This window comes from Onychostoma macrolepis, chromosome 25, assembly GCF_012432095.1.
Source record: "Onychostoma macrolepis isolate SWU-2019 chromosome 25, ASM1243209v1, whole genome shotgun sequence".
Lineage (NCBI taxonomy): Eukaryota > Metazoa > Chordata > Actinopteri > Cypriniformes > Cyprinidae > Onychostoma > Onychostoma macrolepis.
Window position 1 is genome coordinate 9,349,049 of NC_081179.1, and position 23,473 is coordinate 9,372,521.

Below are 23,473 nucleotides of genomic sequence, written 5' to 3' on the forward strand. Positions count from 1 at the left end.
TATAGCTGGAAACAACAGTTTAAGGTTAAAATTGACTATGATGGATTTGTTTCTTACAAACATGGAACTTTTGATTCACAAGATGTTAACTGGTGGACTTGAGTTGTGGATTATTGTGATGTTTTTATGAACTCTCATTCTGACGGCACCCATTCATTGCAGAGAGGTAAATATATCCAAACCTGTTCTGTTGAAGAAACAAACTCATCTACATCTTGGATGGCCTTAGGGCGAGTGCATTTTTAGAAAATGTTCATTTTTGGGTGAACTATTCCTTGAAGACTAGACTTTTTAAGAATTTTTAACCACTAGACTACAAAGGTAGCAGGTTTGATCCCAGGAAAAGGTGATTCAGGATCTCAATAATATACTCAACATTTAACATATACGTAAAAACAGAACTGTTCTCGTACTTTGTGAGCTGGCCCTTGTTCTTGGTGGCGTCGACTCCGTTGCAGGTGACGGCTGCTAGTTTCTTACTCCGGTAGTTTTCATAGTGAACATTATTGGTCACATCCTTCAGGTCCTGCATGTGAGTCCTGCAACGAATTGGAGTTTTAATCAAAAACCTGTCATCAAACAATTCAGTACTTCTCTTTCAATGACTTGATGCTGGAAGCCTGGATAGAACACAGTTTTCTCATGTAACACATCACGTTGTTTCTCACCTGATGAGCATATTCCTCAGGACCGTGAAGTCACAGTGCTCACCGTTCTCCACTGAAACAGGAAGAAATAGATGTTTTAGCTCAATAGTATCACACTGACTTAAATTCAAACCCTTCAAAACCTTAAAATCTCTAACGTTTAATTTTTCAGCTTTCATTTAAAATGTCAAAATACAATCTTTAAAGCAATTAAACAAGAAGAAAAGTATGCACTACTTGTATATTTATGTGCAGGACTACAACATATAATGCTGTAAAACTGTTAATTGTAACAATAAAAGTTTACATGAAAATGCATTATTTTTGTGGATGCATGTAGTAATGATAGACACTTAATATGAGATTGGACCTCTATTTTAATAAAATATGCAGTTAAAAACACATTTTAATAGGGATGCATGATATATCAATACCATATCAGTTATCAGCTTAAGTTTATTTTTAAATTACCAAAATCGGTCAATATTAGAAATGCAATTTTGCATGCTCATTTTCCTCTATTTTTACAATTAGATAACCTTTGCATCTATAGTAAATCTGAAAAATCATAATATGACCCTGGATCACAAAACCAGTCTTAAGTAGCACGGGCTATCGCAATAGCCAAAAATATATATATATTTTTTTTTTACGCCAAAATGTTCCATGAAGATATTTTGTAAATTTCCTACTTTAAATATATGAAAACTTAGTTTTTTATTAGTAATATGCATTGCTAAGAACTTCTTTTGGACAACTTTAAAGGCGATTTTCTCAATATTTAGATTTTTTTGCACCCTCAGATTCCAGATTTTCAAATAGTTGTATCTCAGCCAAATATTGTCTTATCATAACAAACCATAAATCAATGGAAAACTTATTTATTCAGCTCATCAATTTCGCAAAAAACTGACCCTCATGACCAGGGTCACATATTGTAAAAGATAATGTTGATGCTTAACTTAACTGAAGCATTTTAAACTATTTATTTTAGCTGTTAGTATTTATTCTTTATTTATTTAAATAAAAGAGTATAGAATTCTGCTACTAGACATTTATTAAATATTAGTCGTAATGTGATGAGCAATATTGTACAGTATTCTTAATTTATTTAGACTAAATAGTGCAAAATTATACCACTAGCCATTTATCAATTTTAACATGAAAACAATCATTTGTATTATAATGCTGTGAGGAGCTTTCTGTATTCCTAATTTATTTTTAGAAAATAATATAGAATTCTACAACTAGCCATTTTTCAATTAGCGGCCATAACATGAATATAATTAATGGGCTTACATCAGAGAGAGTTTTAATATCAGTGCATCCCAATACATTAAAAAACAAACATAATACAGTGACAAATTATACATTCATAAGCAAACAGGATCAGACACTGAGGTTGTTGACGGAACAAAATTAATCAGGTAACAATAAAACAATATCAGACAAACGAAAAATCAAAAGACAGGTCAAAACACAATTTAGTAATTAAACATCAAAACAGAATGTGTCAAAAGGTTAAACAGTCACAAAAATTAACAGCAGGTTAGCAGTTCAGACCGCTGTTATGTGATCATACACAGGTATGCATGATCAAACATCGTTGTCATCACATGGTATTCTGGAAAAGGACCAGAGACACTGTTTTCTGAAAGATGGTTAAAGGATGAAACGTTTTCTACAAGTCTAACCTGCACTGTTACAGTAGTTATAGAGCCCTACGATGCTTTACCAAGCGAGCATCTTACCTATAAGGAGAACTCATGCTGATTGACCGCCCCACGTGTCAATCATCTGCTACAACCACCTACCTGTGAGAGAGCAGTTGGAGGGGCGGGACTAAAGTCTCTCCTGAGGGAACACCCACTCAATCTGTGATTCATGGGCTACTACGGCTAAAAATGGTGTGTTGTAGGAAGGGTTACATGGCATAGCGATGACAAGCAGAGAGACCAGCCAAATGGAGCTAGGAGGAGGGGCAGGGGGTGGAGTCTTATGTCTAAAGGGATCATGGGATTTGTAGTTTCTTCTTTGATGGGACGGCAAACTCCTGATGCTGACAGGTATAGATGGTGCCTCAAAACGGCGCCCCATATATTGGGTTGTATGTTAAGACAGTGTTGATCAGAGGTTAGAATGGAAACATTAGCACTCAGTCAACCCAGCATCAGAGTTCTGAGGCAAAAATGCTTATAAATGATGATGTCAATGTACTATATATAAAATTAAGTATGTAAAAGGAAAAAAAGAAATGTTTTGACCTCAGGGGTACAGTTTGTATCCCTCAACACATTTAAATCCAAAATGGGGGTTGGAAATAAGTAATGGGAGGCATGCATGTCTGGATGCAAGGTTTTGTTTAAACATATGAGTAGGGCTGGGTGATATATCAAATATTTATGATGTATTTGCAATGATTTTTGCCTGGCAAAATCAAATTAAGCAACATCATAAATATTAACTTGTGGTTATTAGTGTAGCTCTGTGTTCCCTCCTTATCTATGAGTTGCAAAATATCTGCAGGTAAATATTGCTGCTTATTAACACTGCCACAGTAGTAAATATAATCATCATGGAAATATTTTTTTCTTTCTTGTGTTCATTTAGAGAAAAACTTATATTTAAATCTTTATATTTCCAAACTAAAAACGACCTAATTATATTTAAAATCTTTTCAATTATTTTTATTGATATTATATTATTATATGAAGTAATTTGTAATTACACATACACACACACATTTTATAAACATTACAAATTACATTATGTAACGATATACAATAAAACAATTCTTGAAAAACAAGTCCTTGAAAATATACGTGATATAAAATGGATATATTATTTGTATTACATATAAATTATATTTTTTATGAAATCGGAAAAATGCATTTCCTATTGGTCTCACACATGTATATTCTATAAATACACACACCCACTTATATTTTCAAAAGCGTTTTGAGGTTTTAAAAAAAAGTGTGTTTTTTATTACTAAATTATTCTTTTTTAAATCTCAACAAAAAGTATTCATTTTTAGTCTCACACTTTCTGATTCCTTTGTATATCTCAAATATTAGCAAAACTCTAACTCGAAATATTGAGATCTATTTTTCTAGCTATATCGTCCAGCCCTACATAGAGGGTAATTAAGAACCTATAAACATGTTAGAGAGCAGTGTTGCTCTATTTTCTATAGGTTTCTCCATGACTATTTGTAGAGCACAAATCTGACAATCAGCAAAGATTCTGAGCAGCAAAAAGGTGAAAGAGGAAGGAGAGGGGGAGGCCTTAACGTAGAGCGTATAAATGAAAAATGGTTTTGTTTACCAATAATGCCCTCTGTCAGTCATGGAAAAGAGCAGACAAAGAAAAAAAGAGAAAAGAAAGAATGACACGTAAACAACTGAGGAAAAAAAGACACACTCGCTCACCACACAACAACAATTCCAAATGAAAAAGTTTTCAGGGAGGAGAGCTTTGTAAAGAAAGAAATGTGAGGGAAGTAAAACCACAACAACAAGTCATTTGTGGCCTATGATGAAAAGAGGGGGTGACAATCTTTCTCTCTGGAAAACCTAACACCTCGTCGTCATCCCTTTTCCAGAACCCCTCAGGTTGGACATTTGACCTGAGAGACAACTCGTCCAGCAAGCCCATGCACTAGTTTCACACGCACAGGAACACCCCTGTTCTCTTTAGAAATGGTACAGTCCTCATGACAAACTCATATGGGTCATGCTGATGAGGCACGTACCTTCTGCCACACCCCAGGGGTACTGACGCCCTCTAACCTTCCTGCCATTAACTTCGATCACCACGTTGCTACCGACCACGGCCAGAGGCATCTTCTCCTGTAGGTACGAACCACAGTTAATTAAAGTGAGCCTGTATCGACCGCACACAGAGAAAGTGGGTCTGACGTAGATTCGCATTGAACTTCAGAGCCACAGACGGGTCAGTCAACTAAATTGGTTCTGCAGCAGTTTGAACGTCATCGAGAATAACCTCAAGCTAACCTAGAGAAACAAACAACATTGTGGATGCTGCTGGGATAATTACAGATGTGTTTGAGACAAAACATGTCTCATTGTTTTGTCTCACATAAATTTAAGATTTATGTGAGGCTTCATAAGAAGGCTGTACATGTTAACACTTGATCCATTAGGAAATATGAACTGACAATGAACAATATTTTTACAGGATCTTCAGGAATCTTCCTGTGACAACTTCCAGTTGATTTTATATAAATACATATATAATTTTAAAGAAAAATATCCATGCAAAAATCTATTTCTAATAGATTATGTATTTCAGAGGATAATTAGACATTTATATTCACTCAAGACATTGCAATTACTTTTCTAGGCCTAGAAAATGTCTAGGTAATATCTATAATAAAGGCTGCATATTACTTTTTGTTTTATAAATTATAAAAAAATTAAAGTATATGTATAAAATTTAAATGCACAAATTATATATGCATTTTTAGCATATTTATAAACTATCATTTACCAAATTTAGGGATCTCAGAGTCAGGGCAACTCTGAATCTTTGATCATTTTAGTTGATAAATATACTGGTGTTCATGTTTAGTTCATAATGAATGAACGAATATTGTCTGTAATTATCTGCTGTAGTCCTGACAATGTACAGTTTCTTTTAGTGCTTGGTATTAAGCAAATGGATAGAGTCTTTACCTTTATCTTTCGGATCAGTTTGCTGTCCTCATCGTCCTCTGTGTCGGGAAACTCGTAGATCTTGATTTTGTGCTCCTGGATCTCCTTCATAATCTAATGATGAGAGGACACTAGTATTTGTAGTACTTGAGAAAAATTGTAAAAAGGCAAATCATCAGCTGTAAAATGTATAAAAATCACACATAAACACACACACACACACACACACACACACACACACACACCTGTTTCTTGAACAGCTGGCACTCCTCTGGCGTGAGAGTATCGGCCTTGGCGATGAGTGGGATAACGTTGACTTTGTCATGAAGACGCTTCATAAACTCGATATCAAGAGGCTTCAGTCTGAAAAAAAAGATTCAGAATACAAGTGAATTGCATCGAACAGTTTACACTTGTTTTGGTGCTAATGCATTATTATTTAGATTACTAAATTAATTTTTGTACAGCAAGGTACAGTACATACAGTGCAGTACAAAGTGGCAAATCTATACATTTTTTATTTAAAATATTTATCTATTAATGTTGATACAACTACTGTTTTACTACTAAATACTGAAAGTCGAATAAATAAATAAATACATTAAAATAAAATATAAATAAGTAATTAAATACACAAGTAAATAAACAAAAAATTATGAATAAATAAATAAATAAAGGGTTGTGACTATTACAATTTTATCCTGGGGTGTAAATGTATAACCTTCTATGCATAGAATACAGTATAGAAAAGTATAGAGTATATAATATAGGTTATTATAGTATAGTGCATTATGGAAATAATTTTAGAACTGAGTGAATACATAAGAGACCACGAAAACTACTTGGAACAACGAGGGGGGAAATATAAAACAATAAAAAGGCACATGTTTTCACATAGTTTTGCACATGGGTAATATGAATATAATGAACAATGTCAGTAACATTAAGGTTAAGTAAAACAATGGGTAAGTCTACACATAAACCAACCACAAAAATGATCTGTGTCCTTTGAAGTGATGCAATAGAACTGAAACAAGTCAGGCACCAGAAACGGGTATGAATAAACAGACCAGAGCAGAGGGGCCACTGTCAGCATAGAGCCGCCACCACACAGCACTGAACTTTTTTTTTTTTTCATCGTTTCCTTCCAAACCAGAAAAATTATGTCATGGAGGGAATGAGGGCTTCACTCTGTCTGTCTTTGCATCACTTTCGTTCGGGATTCCAGACAAAGAGGCTGTTCTTACACTAAGCAGGGTTTGTTTGTTTGTGTGTGTGTGTGTGTGTGTGGCTTTGGGGGCCAGCTGAGGGGCTGTTTATACATTTCAGGAATGTCAAGACTGAAGATGCAACACAAAGGTCACAGAGATATGAATGTTGCTTCATGGTGGCGTCTCAAAAAGGGCAAGCAAGAAAATAGCTGTTTGTAGAACACAGGGCTACGGGGATCACACTATACTGTATGTAAATATAGAAGTAAACAATGCTTCGTTTGTCTATTCAGAGAAAATAGATGATAAATTACAAACCTCTGTAAGTTTCTTTCTTATGTTGAACACAAAAGAGGATATTTCGAAGAACCAAACAGTCGTTGGTCCCCATTGAATTCCGTTGTATGGAAGTGATTACCAGCATTCTTCAAAATATTTTCTTTTGCGTTCAACATAAGAAAGTTTTGGAATGTCATAAGGGTGAGTAAATGATGACAAAACTTTCATTTTTAGGTGAACTATTCCTTTAAAAATCACAAAGCAGATAACTGCATTGAAAAGATAAATAAAAAACACCCACTAAAATAAAAAAATTAAAAATTTCCCACATGCAATAAATTTGTCACAAATCTCATTTCTGATATAAAAAAAAAATAATAATTTTCAGCAAAAATGAGCCAAATAAGGTTGAGTCAATGAGTTAATGAGTCAACGCCCATCATACATCAAGCCCAGTTTAGTAAGCATTATGTAAGGCTTTTGGATCTGGGTGTGGGTAGTATGCATCTCCATCTGTGCTCATATGTCCTGTGTCTCTCCATTTCACCCGTTAATGCATTTCAATCAATGCACAGTCTGATGTTCTGATGCCTTCATTGTACCACAGTCATACGGTATTCATGTACAAAATTCCACCATCATCCCACTCCTGAGCAAAGTGCAAAATGTGTAAATCAGGACGTGTGTGTGTGGTGCTTCTATTTTAAGCTGGTTGATTCATGCCAGGCTTCGTTTGTTCAGGGTGCAGTACCTACCCGTGACCAGAGGGGGCGATGAAGTACAAGCAACAGTGCACCCTGTTGTCAGGCATCTGCCTCCTGTTTACCCGGGATTCAGCATTGAGGAAGTCTTCAAACTTACTGTCAATGTAGTTGATGACGGGTTGCCAGCTGAAAGAAAGAAGAGAAGGATAGATGAAAGACAAAGTCAGATGCAAACATTGAGAAATCATTGCATCACAGCCTGTAAAAACAGATTTAAAACCATCATATCTAACACCCAACATGATTTTATCTTTTGACTAGAGAATCTGAAATGCCCCCAAAATTCTTAAATTTACCAGTTGCTGTTGTCCACCGCATCTCCAAAGCCTGGTGTGTCGACGATGGTCAGCGTGAGCTGGACGCCCCCCTCCTTTATCAGCACTTTGGACTGTTCCACCTGAAAACAGGACCACAAGTTGTCACCACAGGATATGCGAGTTAGCCTGGGACAGCAACCTTGAGAGATTGGTTGTTACTGGTTTGCGCATAAAAATTTGTACTTTTGCACCTGCATCAAACCAAAAGGTCATAGACGACTCTAGTACATAAACATTGATGAATGTTATAGATGTATGTCATACAAAAAATGCTAATAACAAATATGCATTTACAAGTTAACATGAGGTGCATCCCAAATTGCGTACTTATGCACTATTCTATGATGTTTTGTAGTATAAAGAGTGCGAGTAGTGCGTTCACACTGAAAATTCTAGAAAAAAAAAAAGTGCACTTTAAATACCCGAATGATGCACTTAAATAACCGAAAAAATTAAGCAGGGGGAGGGGCTATTGGTCTCTGATTATTAATGACAAAATAACCTTAGAAAATTCACACACTACATGGTTGAGTACATAGTGTGTAAGTACATAGTGTATAAGTGCATAGTGCATCATTTGGACAGTAATGGTCAAGTAGTTGTCCAACAATAGTGAGATTGACTAGTTTATTGTATTAAAAGGTGCATCTTTAAATTCACTGCTGCTACAAACAAACATGTTCATGTTTTTAAAATGACGTCAAGTTATAAAATCATAATCTTTCCCCTTGCTAGCAACAGATGTGGTCTCACGAGAGTTTCTGCATCATCTTCCACATTAATTGCATTCTAGGTTAGGCACCAAGGTGAGACACTGAAAGAGTCATCTCCAATGTCACTATGATTCAGCTTCATCATCTTCTGTTATTTCAGCTGCTTTCAGTAAAAACCGGCTTATTCTCATAGGCCTGGTTATTTTTGGCTGACCCTCTTATTCTAAAACTGCAGTCTCATTCACACATACACTTTCTCGCTAGCAAAAACAGCCACAACCTTTCTTAGTTCTTTCTTACGGAGAAAATGGAGAGACTTGAGGAGAAGAAGATGAGAGAAAGCAAAAATGAGGGGAATGGAAGTGGAGTGAACCTTAATAAAGCTCTTTCAGTCTCGCTCATGCTAGGATGTTTATGAGGCACATCAGGCCACTTCAGATTGCAACAAGACAGAAAAAGAAATAAATTAAAATGTAGAAACACAAAGCCACAAAAATTTCAAGACTTTCATTCGACGCAACCAGAGTGGCCCTTGTGTGGCTGCTATGACAAACACTGCAGATTGTTTTGGAATATAAATACTCCCGGCGCTGACTATGTCCTGCCTGAGGTGACCACAGAGGACTAGACAGCCACACATCACAACATGGCCTTTGGCCAGACTGACAAATTTATACCACGGGCATTCATGATGGAACAGCTCAAGACAAAGTGTATGGCGGAAAGCATCCTGCCACCAGGGAAAGCGCCAAAGAAGGTTAAATGGGGTCTGAAGAGAAAAGCATGGACAGGAGAAAATTGAAAGTGTCAGATTTCATTTGTGAAATCCAGGTAAAACTATGCCAAGTGTTCAAATCTAAAATCTCTAGTAGTTTTGTGGTTAAAAAAAAAAAAAAGCCTCAGATGAATCTTCCACCGAATTCCAGTGGGAACAAGCAATGTCCCTTGGTTTTACATCACCTCTCCAAATGAGAATGGATTTGTTTAGATGTTGGGTGACAAATGCCACAGTCGCTGGATTCAAACTGTAAGATGATGTGGAGTTTGTGCTTGGTTGGTTGAGAAAAGCAAATAACCCTAAACAAGCAACCCCAAAACTTTGATCCATATGAACAGATACAATATGATGAAAACACAGGCTTTTCATTAAAAAAAATTTGTGGAAATAAATCACATTTGAAGCCCTGTTCACTGTCCTGTGTATGTGAAGTCTGTGAGGCTGTAGGGTGTCCCATGTGTCATTTTAGGTTTCAGAAGGGCACTCAAGAGCATTCAATGATGCTGTCTTCAAAGCTGACTTGTATATAGCCCTATTCGGACGGGACTAGTTTTCTAAACTACGTTTGAGTTTCGATTCTGATCACCTGACGTCTGCGATTTTCATGTACCAATTCGGATGGGACTAACATCTCTGTGTTTATTACAGAGGTGGGAGGGTCTGTTTTGTACATCTGGGCGTTTCAGAGGTCACGTGCGCTGTATGCGTGCATTGCTTGTCATTCGGATTGATTACCATTAGTATAACAGTTTTACTACAAATACCATGGTGAAGCTAAATGGGTAGTATAGCAAAACCATGTTAATATGTGGTTGTTTTAGTTTTACTTTAGTTATTTATTTGTAGTAAGCCCATGTTTAATTTTCATAAAGGTGCATATGTAATTAAAACATTATGTAATTGAGTGCAGAAATGAACGCGAGTAATTTTACCTGATGCAGATATTACAATAGCCAGTCTGAATGGTTTACGTGATCTGACTCTTGATTTTATTATTGTTTTTAATTTATTTACTTATTTTTTCCTTGCCGGTGGCAAATATATCAAACATTAGCGCAGTAAGAGCGTCTACGGTAATTCACGTTGGCCAAAACACACAAGGAAACGCGTTGTGAAAAAAAATCTCACCGGCAATCACAGACATTCGCATTCGGACGGGATTAGTTTTCTCAGAGAATCACAGAGTTTGCTGAAAAACAGTAGGTAATTTGCTCTGGAATTATTACAGAGGTTGTGTGAGAAAAACACAGACATGGCAGATTCGGACGGGATTAAAATCACCAAGTACGTCTGTGAAACACACATTTCTCTAACGACCCCCTGTAAAACTAGTCCCATCCGAATAGGGCTTATGACAGTCCAGTGGTTCCCAACCACGTTCCTGGAGGCCACCCAACACTGCATGTTTTTCATGTCACCTTAATCAAACACACCTGATTCAGATCATCAGCTCATTAGTAGAGACTCCAAGACCTGAATTGGGTGTGTCAGACAAAGGTGAGATGCATTACATCATTAATGTGTGGCTTGGAGGAGGACCGCAAGGACTTGGGACATCATTGGGGACAGGGTTTGACATGGTGGCTGCAAGAAACAAATGCATGGACCAGTTAAGATATCAGTCAGATTTTATTGGTGATTTGATGTCAAATCCTGCTCCTGGAGGGCCAATGTCCTGCAGAGTTTAGCTCTAACACGCTTAAATTTCTAGTAATCTGGAAGACCTTGATTAGCCGGTTCAGGTGTTTTTTTAATTACGATTGGAGCTAAACTCTGCAGGATAATGGCATTTTAGGAGCAGAACTGGACATCCCTGTGTTACTGCAAAATAAGTATGGCAGACAAGTTGTTGAAACTTCAATCTTTCCCCATTCAAGTAGACAGGAGATGCACATGCATGATTAGATAGCTTTTTCAAGTTGGACACTAAGTGAAATAACTTGCCTCAGAAAGGACATGTCTTGTCATCCAAGCTTGACTAAGGTCCAAAACAGCTTGGATCCAAACCTCAACAGTGAACTTAGTCATGATGTCAACAAAGACAGAGTTTGTTCATCAAGATAAAGGAGAACTTAAAGGAGAGCTGCACTTAAAACCCCAGAAAGGGCCGGGCCGTCTCGGAACACATCCCATCTCAAGGGTGGTGGGAAAGTCATTGGCGGGTGTTGGGTTTCGTGGGAAAATTCTTGACCTTCTACTGAACCCTACTTGCCTCCAGAGGAATCTAAACCCCGTCATATTGCCCCTCCCATCCTCTTCAAAAAACACTCCAATTGAGTCACTCCATCATACCGCAAGCTCTTTTCAGTGTATCCTCCCCCATTTCTGATGTTCAAGCCTCAGCATCTGTTCTCATCTTGTTTATCAAATCCATATAAGGTCAAAACTCTGCTGTCTCTTTCCTCTGGGAAGTCTGGGAGCATTTGCTCTGGCCTGGGACCTTCAGAAGGCAGGAATCTGTTTGTGATTGCTTGAGCCTACTTGGTGCTCTGCACTCCAGCTGTCTCAATGGTTGACTTGAAATTGCCAAGACAAAAAGCAATCTTGAGTGCGTGAGAGTAATTAATGCAATAAGGCCCAATCTTTCCTCAGAGTCATGCAGCTAATCTAACAACAAGCACTTAAAAAGTATCAAAACTATGCTGCTCAACTGAGTAGAGCAGTGGGGTCCCAACTGTAACTGTAACATCCCGACTGGATGTTTATTTGCCCAACTTGCTGACAGCACCATGCAGGCCAGTTTCGACAACAAAATCCAAAAATTGGTTCCTGCAGCATAACAGTGGGGGCATGCAAGAAAACAGATTGGTTTTCTGTGTTATACAAAAGGTTGCACAGTTAGGTAGCACAGTTCATCTCGAATGGTGCACTTTGTTCACGACAAAGAAGGTTGCCAACTCTTGGTCCGAGGTAAGAATTAAGAAATCAGACCTCAGAAGCCTCCCTCATGGCTTCTCTCTGTCACATCTGGCTGCAAGACAGTGGAAGATAATGGCGGCTGGAGATCAAAGGGTCAAAGGTAAGGGAAGAAAGAGAGAGAAAACTAACATAGAGATAGTGGTAGATAAAGGGAAGATCACCGGATCAGTATCAGAAGTCAAAGGTCAGCTAAAGGGCACATACCTGAACAGTCTTCTTGATCCTTTGAGATGGTCCAGGGTAGTCTTTGGAGTACAGGTCTGTCAGAAAGAGGGAATTGATAAGCGTGGATTTGCCCAGTCCAGACTCACCTAGAACAGGAAAGTAGAAAACAAAAATGTTCAGTGGCTGTGCTTAACTTGTGCCAGAATGAAATGCCAAATGCAAGAGACAGACGGAGACACCCATACTTAAAAACAGGAGGTGATGAATATGAGATTCTCTACAGATCCTCACAAGCTTTCTCTCATCCATCCACCCACACAGAAACACACAATTAGTTTGTTGTTTTTGAGCCAACTAATGGCACATGTGGGACCCTAGCCAGAACTTCTTGAAGACAGCAATCAAATGACAGCAGATTCATGGGTATATTGGGAAAACATTGTGGACAAAGAGGAAGACTGAGAGAGAGAAAGCTCTTTTATTCTAAAGTAATAATACAACATTGCTTGCTGCATTCCCTCTAGCCAACTCCACACTTCTCTTTACAACTGATGAGCAAGAAGCTGTGTCATTCTGAACATCTCTTGAATTGGGGGAAGGGAACGCTTGGGCTCATCTAGCAGAAAAGACCACCAGTGTACATCATCTTCACCCATTCAAATACACATTCTCACTCCACGGTTTTGACACAAGCTTGATCCTAGGCTTCAAGAGGGGGTGTTGAAAGCTCCTCTCAATAAACAATCTTCCCACTGACAATCCTCTGCTACTGAGCTTCCAAATCTTGCCTTATTCATTTAGTACACCAACGCCCAATGTGGACATTTACCAACTGTAAGAAGAAACCAACATTCAGTAGTAAATAATTAGATTTGTTCATTGATATTTGATTGGATTGTTAGGCTTGATTATAACATCAACCAAATTTTCCAAAGTATGAGGACCAGTGTGTCCTATGGAGCCAAAATGGTTCAACATTTGGACAAATACACACTTAAGATTCTCTGTGCTATGCCAGAGATAACACACAGACACCAAACCCACCCTCTGTCTGCTAAGTAAATTTACGCCTCCTTGCCTCTGGCTACAAAGACTTACCTAAACAAGACAGAGGGACTGGACTGTGAGAGTATCTGTGTGTGTGGGGTTGGGGGGGGGGAAGATGAGAGAACGTCAGCAACCTGAAACTGAGGCGACCAGTGGAAGAGAAGGAAAGGGGGGAGGAGAGACAGATAGAGAGAGACAAAGTAGTGTTTGGTCTGTCTGCACTTACACTGGCATTTTAATGGAAGCCATGTACCAACAACAAGACCATGGGGAAACAGCACCTTTTTTTCCTGTTTTTTTTTTTTTTTTTTCCACTAACATATGCAGGATAACACTTATGCTAACTAGCGATGACAGTTGAATACATTTCAAACAAATTCAAAGAAACTTAAATTGATTGTTTTATCATGTACAGCAAGTTCCATATATTCAAAATGTACATGTTTAACTAGCGTTATTTTTAAAGATTTCTTTTTGGTGTTTTGTCTTTATTATGATATGACAGTGGAGAGCAGACAGGAAGTGAATTGGGAGAGAGCGAGAGAGAGAGAGAGAGAGAGAGAGAGCAAGAGAAAGAGAGAGAGAGAGAGAGGGGTGGGAAAGGTCCTCGAGCTGGGATTCGAACTCGGGACGCCCGTAACGCACGCAACAGCATTATATGCCCACTAGGCTATTGGCGCCGACACAGTAGCGTTATTTTAGTATTATTTATATAGGCTACTATTATATTATTTATAAATATTACAAAATAGATTATACACTTTCAGTATTTTAATTTTAAAATTGTACTAATTTTGTTGTATGCTCTTGTCATTTTTTAAAATAGTTATATATCAAGTTATTTATACATGTTATTTATGTAAGTTTTAATTTATTTCTTTGATTTTAGTACTTCAACCTATTTCAGTTAGTTACTAAGGCAACATTTCTAATTTTAAGATTTTTATCTAATATTTATATATTTTTTCATCTGTTTTTCAATTATCAATAACTACTTTTTAATAGTTTTATTTAATAATAAAAACAATGGGTTACACAGGTAAAAGTTAGATATAAACCCAAAACTAAGACAAAAATGCATTTTGCAACCATTCAGACCACAAAAATACTTTTCATAAACATAATAATAATAAATTGTTATATAATAAATAACTGTTGTTGTTATTGTTGCAATTTAATTATGATTGCATAACTCAGTGGTTCTCAAACCTCTCCACAAAGTACCCCCAGCACTGCACATATCTGTCTCCCTATATCTGACACACCCACTTCAGGTCTTGCAGTCTCCACTAATGAGCTGATGAGTTGAATCAGGTGTGATAGATGAGGGAGACATACAAAATGTGCAGGGCTGGGGGTACTCCAGGACAGGTTTGAGAACCACTGGCATAACTGATAAAATTTTTGTGAAAACATACAAAAATCATTGCAAATTTGTTTGCTCAAACCATTTCCAGAGGTTAGTTTAGACTAGTAAAATCTTGTGCTTTATAGAAACTACATACTAGTATTAGTACACACATGCACAGAAGGATGTATTCATGAAATCCCAATGCCACTGCTTTAACGGGTGAAAATAAGTAGATTAGCCTCCAGCTCTAGATATCTCTAACGCTCTGTTTCTCCCTCTCTTTCCCTCTCACCCCCTCAGGGCAAAACCAGACCCAATTAGCCTCATCCCCTCTTTTAATTAAATATCGGTCCGCATGATCTCAGAAAATGAGACGCTTCAGTCACACAGCAAGGATCCAGGTCTAGTTCACAGTTGGCTGACCTTTATCAGACCCACGGATGAATGGAGTGAACTCACCTCCCTGTCTCGTTTTGGGCCCTTTATCGTCTTTCTTTTTCTACTGCAGTCAAAAGGGATACAGCACATGTGCTTCTCCAGCAGGGACAAACACAGAGACACTGGAAACCCATTAAACAGAGGAAAAAGTCTATAGCAGTGCTAATAGACTGGCACAACCACATAGTGCAGATAAATAGACCCTATTTCCACTGGCTTGACGCTGAACTAGACCCAGACAGGCTATAAGGGGAACAGACATTTCAGAATAAAAGGGGCACGCTAGCATCACTTCCTGACCCAGTTTAACACGGTTTGCATTTAGCTTGAAAAACTGGGGGCAAATGGTGTTCAAAAGTATTTTAAATCACCAGCATTTTGTGCAGTATGTTTGCAAGTCTTTTAAATAATGTCTTTTAAAAAAAATCTATGGCCCAAAAAAATCTTTACACTTCACCCCTAAAAATAAAATTCTGTCACCATTTACTCACTCTCATGTTGTTTCAAAGTAAAATTATTAAAATATAAATATAAAGTAAAATACACTTTTCTTTTTAATTAAAAATTATTTAAAAAATAAAACTTTCAAAATTAAGTTAAATAAAAATTGAAAAATGACAAAAACACATTACAAAATTACATTTAAAATGAAAACTGAAAAAATAAATAAATAAATAAATAATAATATTTTATATATATATATATATATATATATATATATATATATATAATTTTTTATTACTGTGGTTTGGTTTCCAACATTCTTCAAAAATCTTTTGTGTTCAACAACAACAACAAAAAGAAATTCATAAAGGTTTAAAAAGACATGAAGGTGAGTAAATGATGACAGAATTTTAATTTTGGGTAAACTATCCATTTAAAAATTTTGAAAAGTGCTTTAACATGGATTGTTAATTATTGTAATTAATCGATCATCAATTAATCAAACTTCCCTATTTAGATTGAAAGATTACTTTTCTACCCTTATTAATTGCTATACTACCCTAAATGGATGGGCAAATGGGAGGACTGGGACGAATGGACAAACGGACAAACTTTCTAAGAGATTCCGCACATTCTTCTTGACTTTCATCTTTTTACCTCTTCCTGTCATCACGCTCTGGGCCAGAAAGCACCCCAGGGCCCATTACTGGGATCAGATATCCTGACAATTCCCCACCTCCACCTCTTTTCCACTGCCCAGCCCCCCCCCCCGCCCCCATCCAGCAGCTATCCCATCTCTTGCTGTCTTTTCTGGTCGCTCACTCACTCACTTTTTTCCCCTCATAAAAGGGGCTCAAGCACTGCTGCCATACAGTTGCTTAACCCTTTAACACACAGATAGCGGACAGAGAGCGAAAGAGAGGCCCCACTACCCCAACACATAAACAAAGTTGAACTGCTGGTGCAAATAAACAGCAGGACAAACTATTTTAATTTGAACAAGCCAGAACAAACTAGAGCTTTGGGATCATGTATTTAATACAGTTAACTGATTTTAAAGGATGTGAGAATGCAAGTGTGATAGCAAGTGTGTGTTTAGCTGGTTTTCAGAGAGGGGCTCCTGTAGTGATAAGATCCATTGTTCGGCAACAAAGGTCAGAGTTCATCTCCGAACAGCCTGAGATAACAATCAGCAACGCTTTGAAAAAACTCCCATGGACACACACACACACACACATATATATATAAACTAGTAACTTCAAATAGGAAAATCAATCTGACCTACATAGAAAATAAGATCCATGAGGTGACACATGTGATGTTACACACTGCACGTGCTCGATCAGCATACACACTCTACATTAACTCACAAGCAGATATGGCGGAAATGAGTTAGATGTTCCCCACCGGCAATGCAAGACTCTTAAACACACATAATTCTGCCCTAAGCTATGTCTCTGCCACATGCATCAATTTCTGTTCTGAATCTGTAATATTATATACAACAACTTTAAGAAATGCTTCAGATTGTAGAGTAATGGTTCTCCAAAAGCCATTGCTCTTATTCATAGCAGTCTTCACACAATTAAAAGTCGGTAAGTTAACCCAAGGGACCCTGGTTAATATGCACTGTCCACATGATATTTCTCAGAAGTAGGGTGACCAGACGTCCTGTTTTTCCCGGGACAGTCCCGTATTTCAGCTCTATTTTTAGTGTCCTGACTTATTTTGAAAAAATCATGTTTTTTCCCGCATTTCAAAATTTCTTCATGACTGAGTGATCAGAGTGAGTAGTAGTAGTAGTGTTCTGTCATGCGAGAACAGCCTAATCAAAAGGTAACTAAGCTTGTCGTAGAACAAAATTACCATCCAATCACAATTCGTTATCGATAAACTTGCAGTAAGTGAAGGCGGGATAGATCCCAGTTCTGCGATCAGTTCTCCTTGCGCCCGAATTGTCAAATACACACACAGCTGTCAAAATGTCCATCGTGTGGAGTATCTCACGTAAATACAATGTCTGTTATGGCTTAAGTGAACGTAAACAGGTGGGTGAAAACCGGATGTGTGTCAGTATATTACATTCATTCAGTCTTAAAGTAACAGCAGCCTAATTAATTACCTGTCTGTCTCATTAAAGGGCATCTATTATGCCCCTTTTTTTACAAGATGTAATATTGGACTTGGGTGTCCCCAGAATGTGTCTGTGAAGTTTCAGCCCAAAATACCCAACAGATCATTTATTATAACTAGGGATGGGTACCGAGAACCGGTATTTTTTTGGACTGGTAGGTAATTGGGTCAATACAGGACTATCGATAAGCTTCAGGACAAATGATACTGTTATCGATACTTGCGTTGTTTTATCTCTGTATCCTTCAATGTTAATGACGAATTAGAAGCTGCTGCTTGTAATTTTCCTTGACTGAATGTTTGCTCGATGTGCGTGTGATATCCATGCGCATGTGCGGTGTGTGTTTGCGTGCAATCAGTCGTCGCGGCAAGAGTGAAACGGTCGAAATGGGCTCAGGTAGGGTGCGCGATATGACGATTTTTAATCGTGGACAATTAATCGTCCACAATCTGCTTTTGAAGAAATATCGTAGTATTGTGCTACAGCGCAAATTCTATCAGCTGCACTTCCGGCGCTGCCATATCAATATACTGTAAAACGTACATTCATATCAGTGTTAATTCAGCGGTAGAGTTACTCTCATGGGGCACTGCACTTATTCGCAATCACAAAAGTACATTATTTGCATGCGCTTTAAAGCCTTGCCGGTTAAATTTTTCATTCACGTGCTGTTCTGACGTGCGCTTTTTCTGAGCCCGTGACACCCGAAGCGCACGCACTAAAAAGCCTGTTAAACAGGGCCTGATTACTGAACTAAGTTATCTTTTCCGCTAATACTGTCAAAACACACAAGGTTTATGTATAGGCTCAGTTGGTTATGTCCATAACAGTTGGAAAATGTCATTATTGGTGTGTGTCTAAAAAAGAGCTGATTTGGAGTGTATGGCTTTAAATGCAAATCAGCTGTATATTCCCGCCCCATCTCCAGAAGAGGGCGTCGCGTATACGTCTCTCTGCATTGCATATCAACAGCGGCAAACAGCCGGTAGAAGCAACATAACAGAGCGAGAGAACCGGTGTTTAGCCGTAAATATGGGAAGCCTAATGCACTGAAAGTGGGACGAAACAGTGCGATGTTACAGCACGGCGCGGATTGACCGAGCCGCGCAACTGCGCTACCGAAGGAAACAGCGAATCGATTCGATTCACAATACATAGGTTTTCGATTTGATTCAAGAATGATTTTTGCAAATTCAGAATGATTCGAGAGGATTCACAATTAAATTTGATTAGATTTTAACGATTTGATTCTGTATTCTTTAAGTGCATTCACATGATTATTTAAATGCTTCCTCTAAATTCTTTAAATGCTAAGTCAGGGGGCAAATTGCAATAGCAGCCTTTATAGAGTCAGAGAGAAAAAACACTTATGTCCATTGTTAGATGATAGTTTAATGATGTTATGGCATGACATGGCATATGTAGAAATTTATGTAAGCCAAGATTTTAAAAAAGAGCTTTAAAAGTATTATGCATAAGCTGACATTTTGTCACACCAGGGGTGTAGCCATCATTTCAGAAGTGACAGAAATGTCAAATACAATAAGTTTATGTATGCATTTTATTTATTTATTTTTAATTTTTTGCAAGAAATTCTTTTCTTATCTCTTACTTTGAATTTGCTATAAGAAATCAAATACACTGCTGGACAATAATCAATCATTTGTAATCTATAATTTAATTTCTGTGGTATAATTTGTAGTAAATTGAGAGTAAATATGGTAAGAATGATTACATTTTGTATACCTTTCAAAACTTTGGAATCAGTAAGATAATTTTTGAAAGAAATAAACTTTTATTAAACGAAATGGATGCATTAAACTTGTCTAAATTGACAGTAAAGACATTTGGAATTTTACAAAAGATTTCTATTTCAAATAAATGTTGATCTTTTTAATGTTTTACTTAAAGAATCCTGAAAAAATAAATAAAAATAATAATAATCAATTTTCCACAAAATTAAGCAGCACAAATGTTCTATTATAATAAAACATTTAGTTATATTTATCTTTTTAACTACTAAAAAAAAAGATAAAATCAATTTATGTTTCATTATGATTATGATTCATAACCAATGAATACTTCAGGAATCTGTAAAAACTTTAACTAACTACATAAATACTTATAAGTCAAAGCTTCATTTTCATAATAATTTGCAAAGTGGACTGCACTGGAAACTGAATAGCCACTTCAACATTTCTACCATCACACATATCTTCCATACTGTCAAATTCCTAATTGTTTATTTCTAAACAAAGATCTCTCCAACATGATGAAACTCATCAATGGCGTGAGTGCGAGAGGATTTGCATAATGGTGTCACTCTACTTCATACACTCATAGCCATCGAGAGCCGAGAACAAGTCCTGCACAAAAGATACACAAACTTCAAATATTACCCTTTTAAATTTGAACGAAACTTTAAAAGAGTGTTTGTTTGAAAACTCAGAGATACGCCAGTGTTTGTTTGTGCGCTGGCAGATACATTAGCATGTGTGGGCTAAGACTGTCTGACAGGCTTAGCTCTATGACCGGGTTGTTAGATGACCTGTTGGCAGGCCAGTGAGGGGAAGCTTTGGCTTCATAATCCAGGGATTAAAATCTCCTCCCTGTGTGTGTCCGTGTTTCAGGCAGGGACCTTTTAAAACGGACCTAAAGCACACTAATGTACGAGAAAAGTGGCAGCTCCAAGCAGTAGCTACACTAGTGCAGCCACACCAGACAAATTGCTGCGGTGTTGTTGAAAATCTCTCAGAATGACTTGGAATTCAACAATATGTCAGGTCTGAAGACTTCAGCTACCGATTACAAAAATCATCACTTAAAACATCTCAAGTTTTGTCTAAACACAGCTGTTGGAGTTGTTACTGTGAAGAAATGCAAACAGCGCAATTAATGAAAACATGCATGACATTTTACGATTTTTTTCTTGTACAGGTGTGAATTCTACCACACAGATTGAATAACAGTTAATAAAACACTAAACCATATTTTTAACAAGACTACAAACTTCAAGGTTTCATTTCACTTCGTGAATCTTTTTGTGGCCTGTTCTTGCACCTCAAATACGCCTCAGATAACTCAATTTGAAAACCGAACCTCTAAAACTCTTCACATTTTCCAATGGTTTCTCCCTGAAGAAACATTTTGCCAGCTGGTTTGAGAGGGAAAGCTCAAGACAGGAAATGCTTGAGGAAAAAAAAACACAAGGGAGACTGAGAGAGAGAGAGAGAGAGACAGAAAAGACAGGAAACAGATTTTTTCCTCCCTGAAAATTTGGAGGGAAAAATGGAGTCCACAGCCAAAGCCCCGTGGTGTCTGTCAGGATGAGTGACAAGAGAACAAGACGACAGTTTTCAGTTCTGTCCTTTAAAAGGCCAGTGGATGACAGTCTTAAGTAGATACAAAACCCCATGTACACACTTAGATATTTAGAGTACATCACATTTTTCAGCCCAGTCTGTGTAACATATGCAAAATGCTGTTTAGAGAGAATTTATGTGCAGCGGGAAAGTTGTTTCTGAGGTAAAATGAGGCATTTCAATATAAGTGAAAGAGAAACACTATTAACTGAAAGACAGATATTGATACTTACTAGATTAGCATTTATTAAGATCAGTGGCGCTATTCGGTGTATAAATACTACCGTTCAAATGTTTGGTGTCAGTAAAAACAAAATTTGTTGTTATCCAGCTGCAAATCGGCATATTAGAATGACTTCTGAAGAATCATGTGACACTGAAGACTGGAGTAATGATGCAGAAAATTCAGTTTTACCTTCACAAGAATGAATTTAATTTTAAAATATCTGAAAATGGAAAATAGTTACTTTAAACTGTAATAATATTTCACAACATTACCGTTTTTACTGTGTTTTATACTGTATTTTTACAACAAGACCAATCGCTATTCTGTATGCAAATATTCTTGGTTCCAGAATTCTGAACATTTTATAAAATTTCAAACTGTAATCTTAAATGTTTACAAAACAAAAATAGATAAGCTAAAGACTAAATTGTCAACAAAACAGTAGGAATAGAAGTTTAATATTTAAGGTCACATTTACTGAAACTCATATTTCATTAGAAATATATGCGTGTTCAAAAAAAGATCCCCCTGCAGATTTCATGTTCAAGTTGGTCACACAAATTCAGCGCTCTGATGAACAGAAAGCTGCTTGGTTTGAAAGTAACTTTGCTACTGTAATTGCAATGGACCATTCTAACCTGTAAAATTTTGCTAAAATATTGCTAATGTGACCGCACATTTACACTTGTGAGCACTGTAAACTGACTTAACAGTCAACACAACTAGCTTTCTACAAAGACTAGTGTGGCTCAACTCCTGGCACCAGTACAAGTGTCTCAAAAGGCTGGTTTACCAAACAGGAAACCGCAAACTAGACAACCTGCCTATATAACAGAGGAAGGGAATGAGTGAGAGACAAAGACACAGAATGAGTAACAACTTGGAAGAGGAATAGAGGAACAGAAAAAATAAAGAGATTACTTCACACCAGAGCTGGAAAGCAAACCCTCTGCAAGTGCTAACAGACACAAAGCCAGTTACTATGGTGAAGCGCTCCGCAGCAGTTATGTCACCGAGATCCATATTTCCAATACAGCTTTAGTTACAGCATCCAAACCACAGAGAGTGTGTGTGAGACGGTGACAACAGTATTGATCATCCAAACGTTTCTCATCTATCTACTCTTCTATGTGGGCATATCAGCAAAAAATCACTTTCATTCAAAGCCACAGACGGGATTATTCCTGTAAAGCAAATAACAAACCACAGCAATCAATATTGTGTGCCATTTAAAAAAAAACGAGTGCCATTTGTGTTCCTCATGTATGTAAAGGAAGACTTTTTCAAATAATCGCTGATGACAACATTACTTTTGTTACAATTTTCATTTGCTTCTTGTTTTTATGCAGTTTCAGGCCTGTTCTCGCTCAAATATTATCAGCAAATTTTAGATAAAAAATACATGGAATTAAAAGCCAGCATTTTGTCATTATGTGTTTTATAAGATTTTATTTGTCTGTGTATTATTAAAATAGCTTCAAATTTTGTGTCCCAGGTTATGCACAGCCCTGTTACCATCATATTTTACCTTTTTTTTTTCAGTGATGAATACCATAAATAAAAAAATTAAAACTTATGACATCGCCATCCTTTCAATATGTGAATGTGAACTTAAAATCTCATCTTTTGTTTGTTTTCATCTTTTCATGTCATTAGTATTATAAAGGTTTAACTATGTTGCCATGATTACATCATAAACAATAGATCCAAACAGAACTAAATATATACAATTTCAAAATTTTCAGCATTAAATTAATAAAAAACTAGTTTCACAACCTTTCACACAAGACTTGCAATGTCAAATTGAACTGTATTGAACTGTTAACATTATATGAATGTTTCCTGCATGTTTTCTAAATGCACAACTACATCCAGTTTTTGATTAAAAAGAAAAATCAGCATTAACATTCATTTTTAATAAACATTCTGTAGTTTCATAACCTTGAGCACAATACTTGCAAATTGAACTGCAAATGTGTCAACCCTATTAAAGTTAAATGGA

At 37.0% G+C, this 23,473-nt stretch overlaps 1 protein-coding gene across 2 annotated transcripts in view; it reads right to left on the reverse strand.

Moving 5' to 3' along the window:
- Positions 1–23,473, reverse strand: part of septin15 (septin 15) — a 32,137-nt gene that overhangs the window by 2,990 nt on the left and 5,674 nt on the right. For both annotated transcript variants that reach the window (XM_058767226.1, XM_058767225.1), the window contains exons 3-10: positions 12,509–12,615; positions 7,874–7,974; positions 7,569–7,703; positions 5,569–5,686; positions 5,345–5,437; positions 4,402–4,498; positions 669–720; positions 414–539 (exon numbers count right to left, since the gene is read on the reverse strand). In XM_058767226.1, coding sequence (XP_058623209.1) covers positions 414–539; positions 669–720; positions 4,402–4,498; positions 5,345–5,437; positions 5,569–5,686; positions 7,569–7,703; positions 7,874–7,974; positions 12,509–12,615 — 829 coding nt within the window. The remainder of the gene's footprint in view (positions 1–413; positions 540–668; positions 721–4,401; positions 4,499–5,344; positions 5,438–5,568; positions 5,687–7,568; positions 7,704–7,873; positions 7,975–12,508; positions 12,616–23,473) is intronic.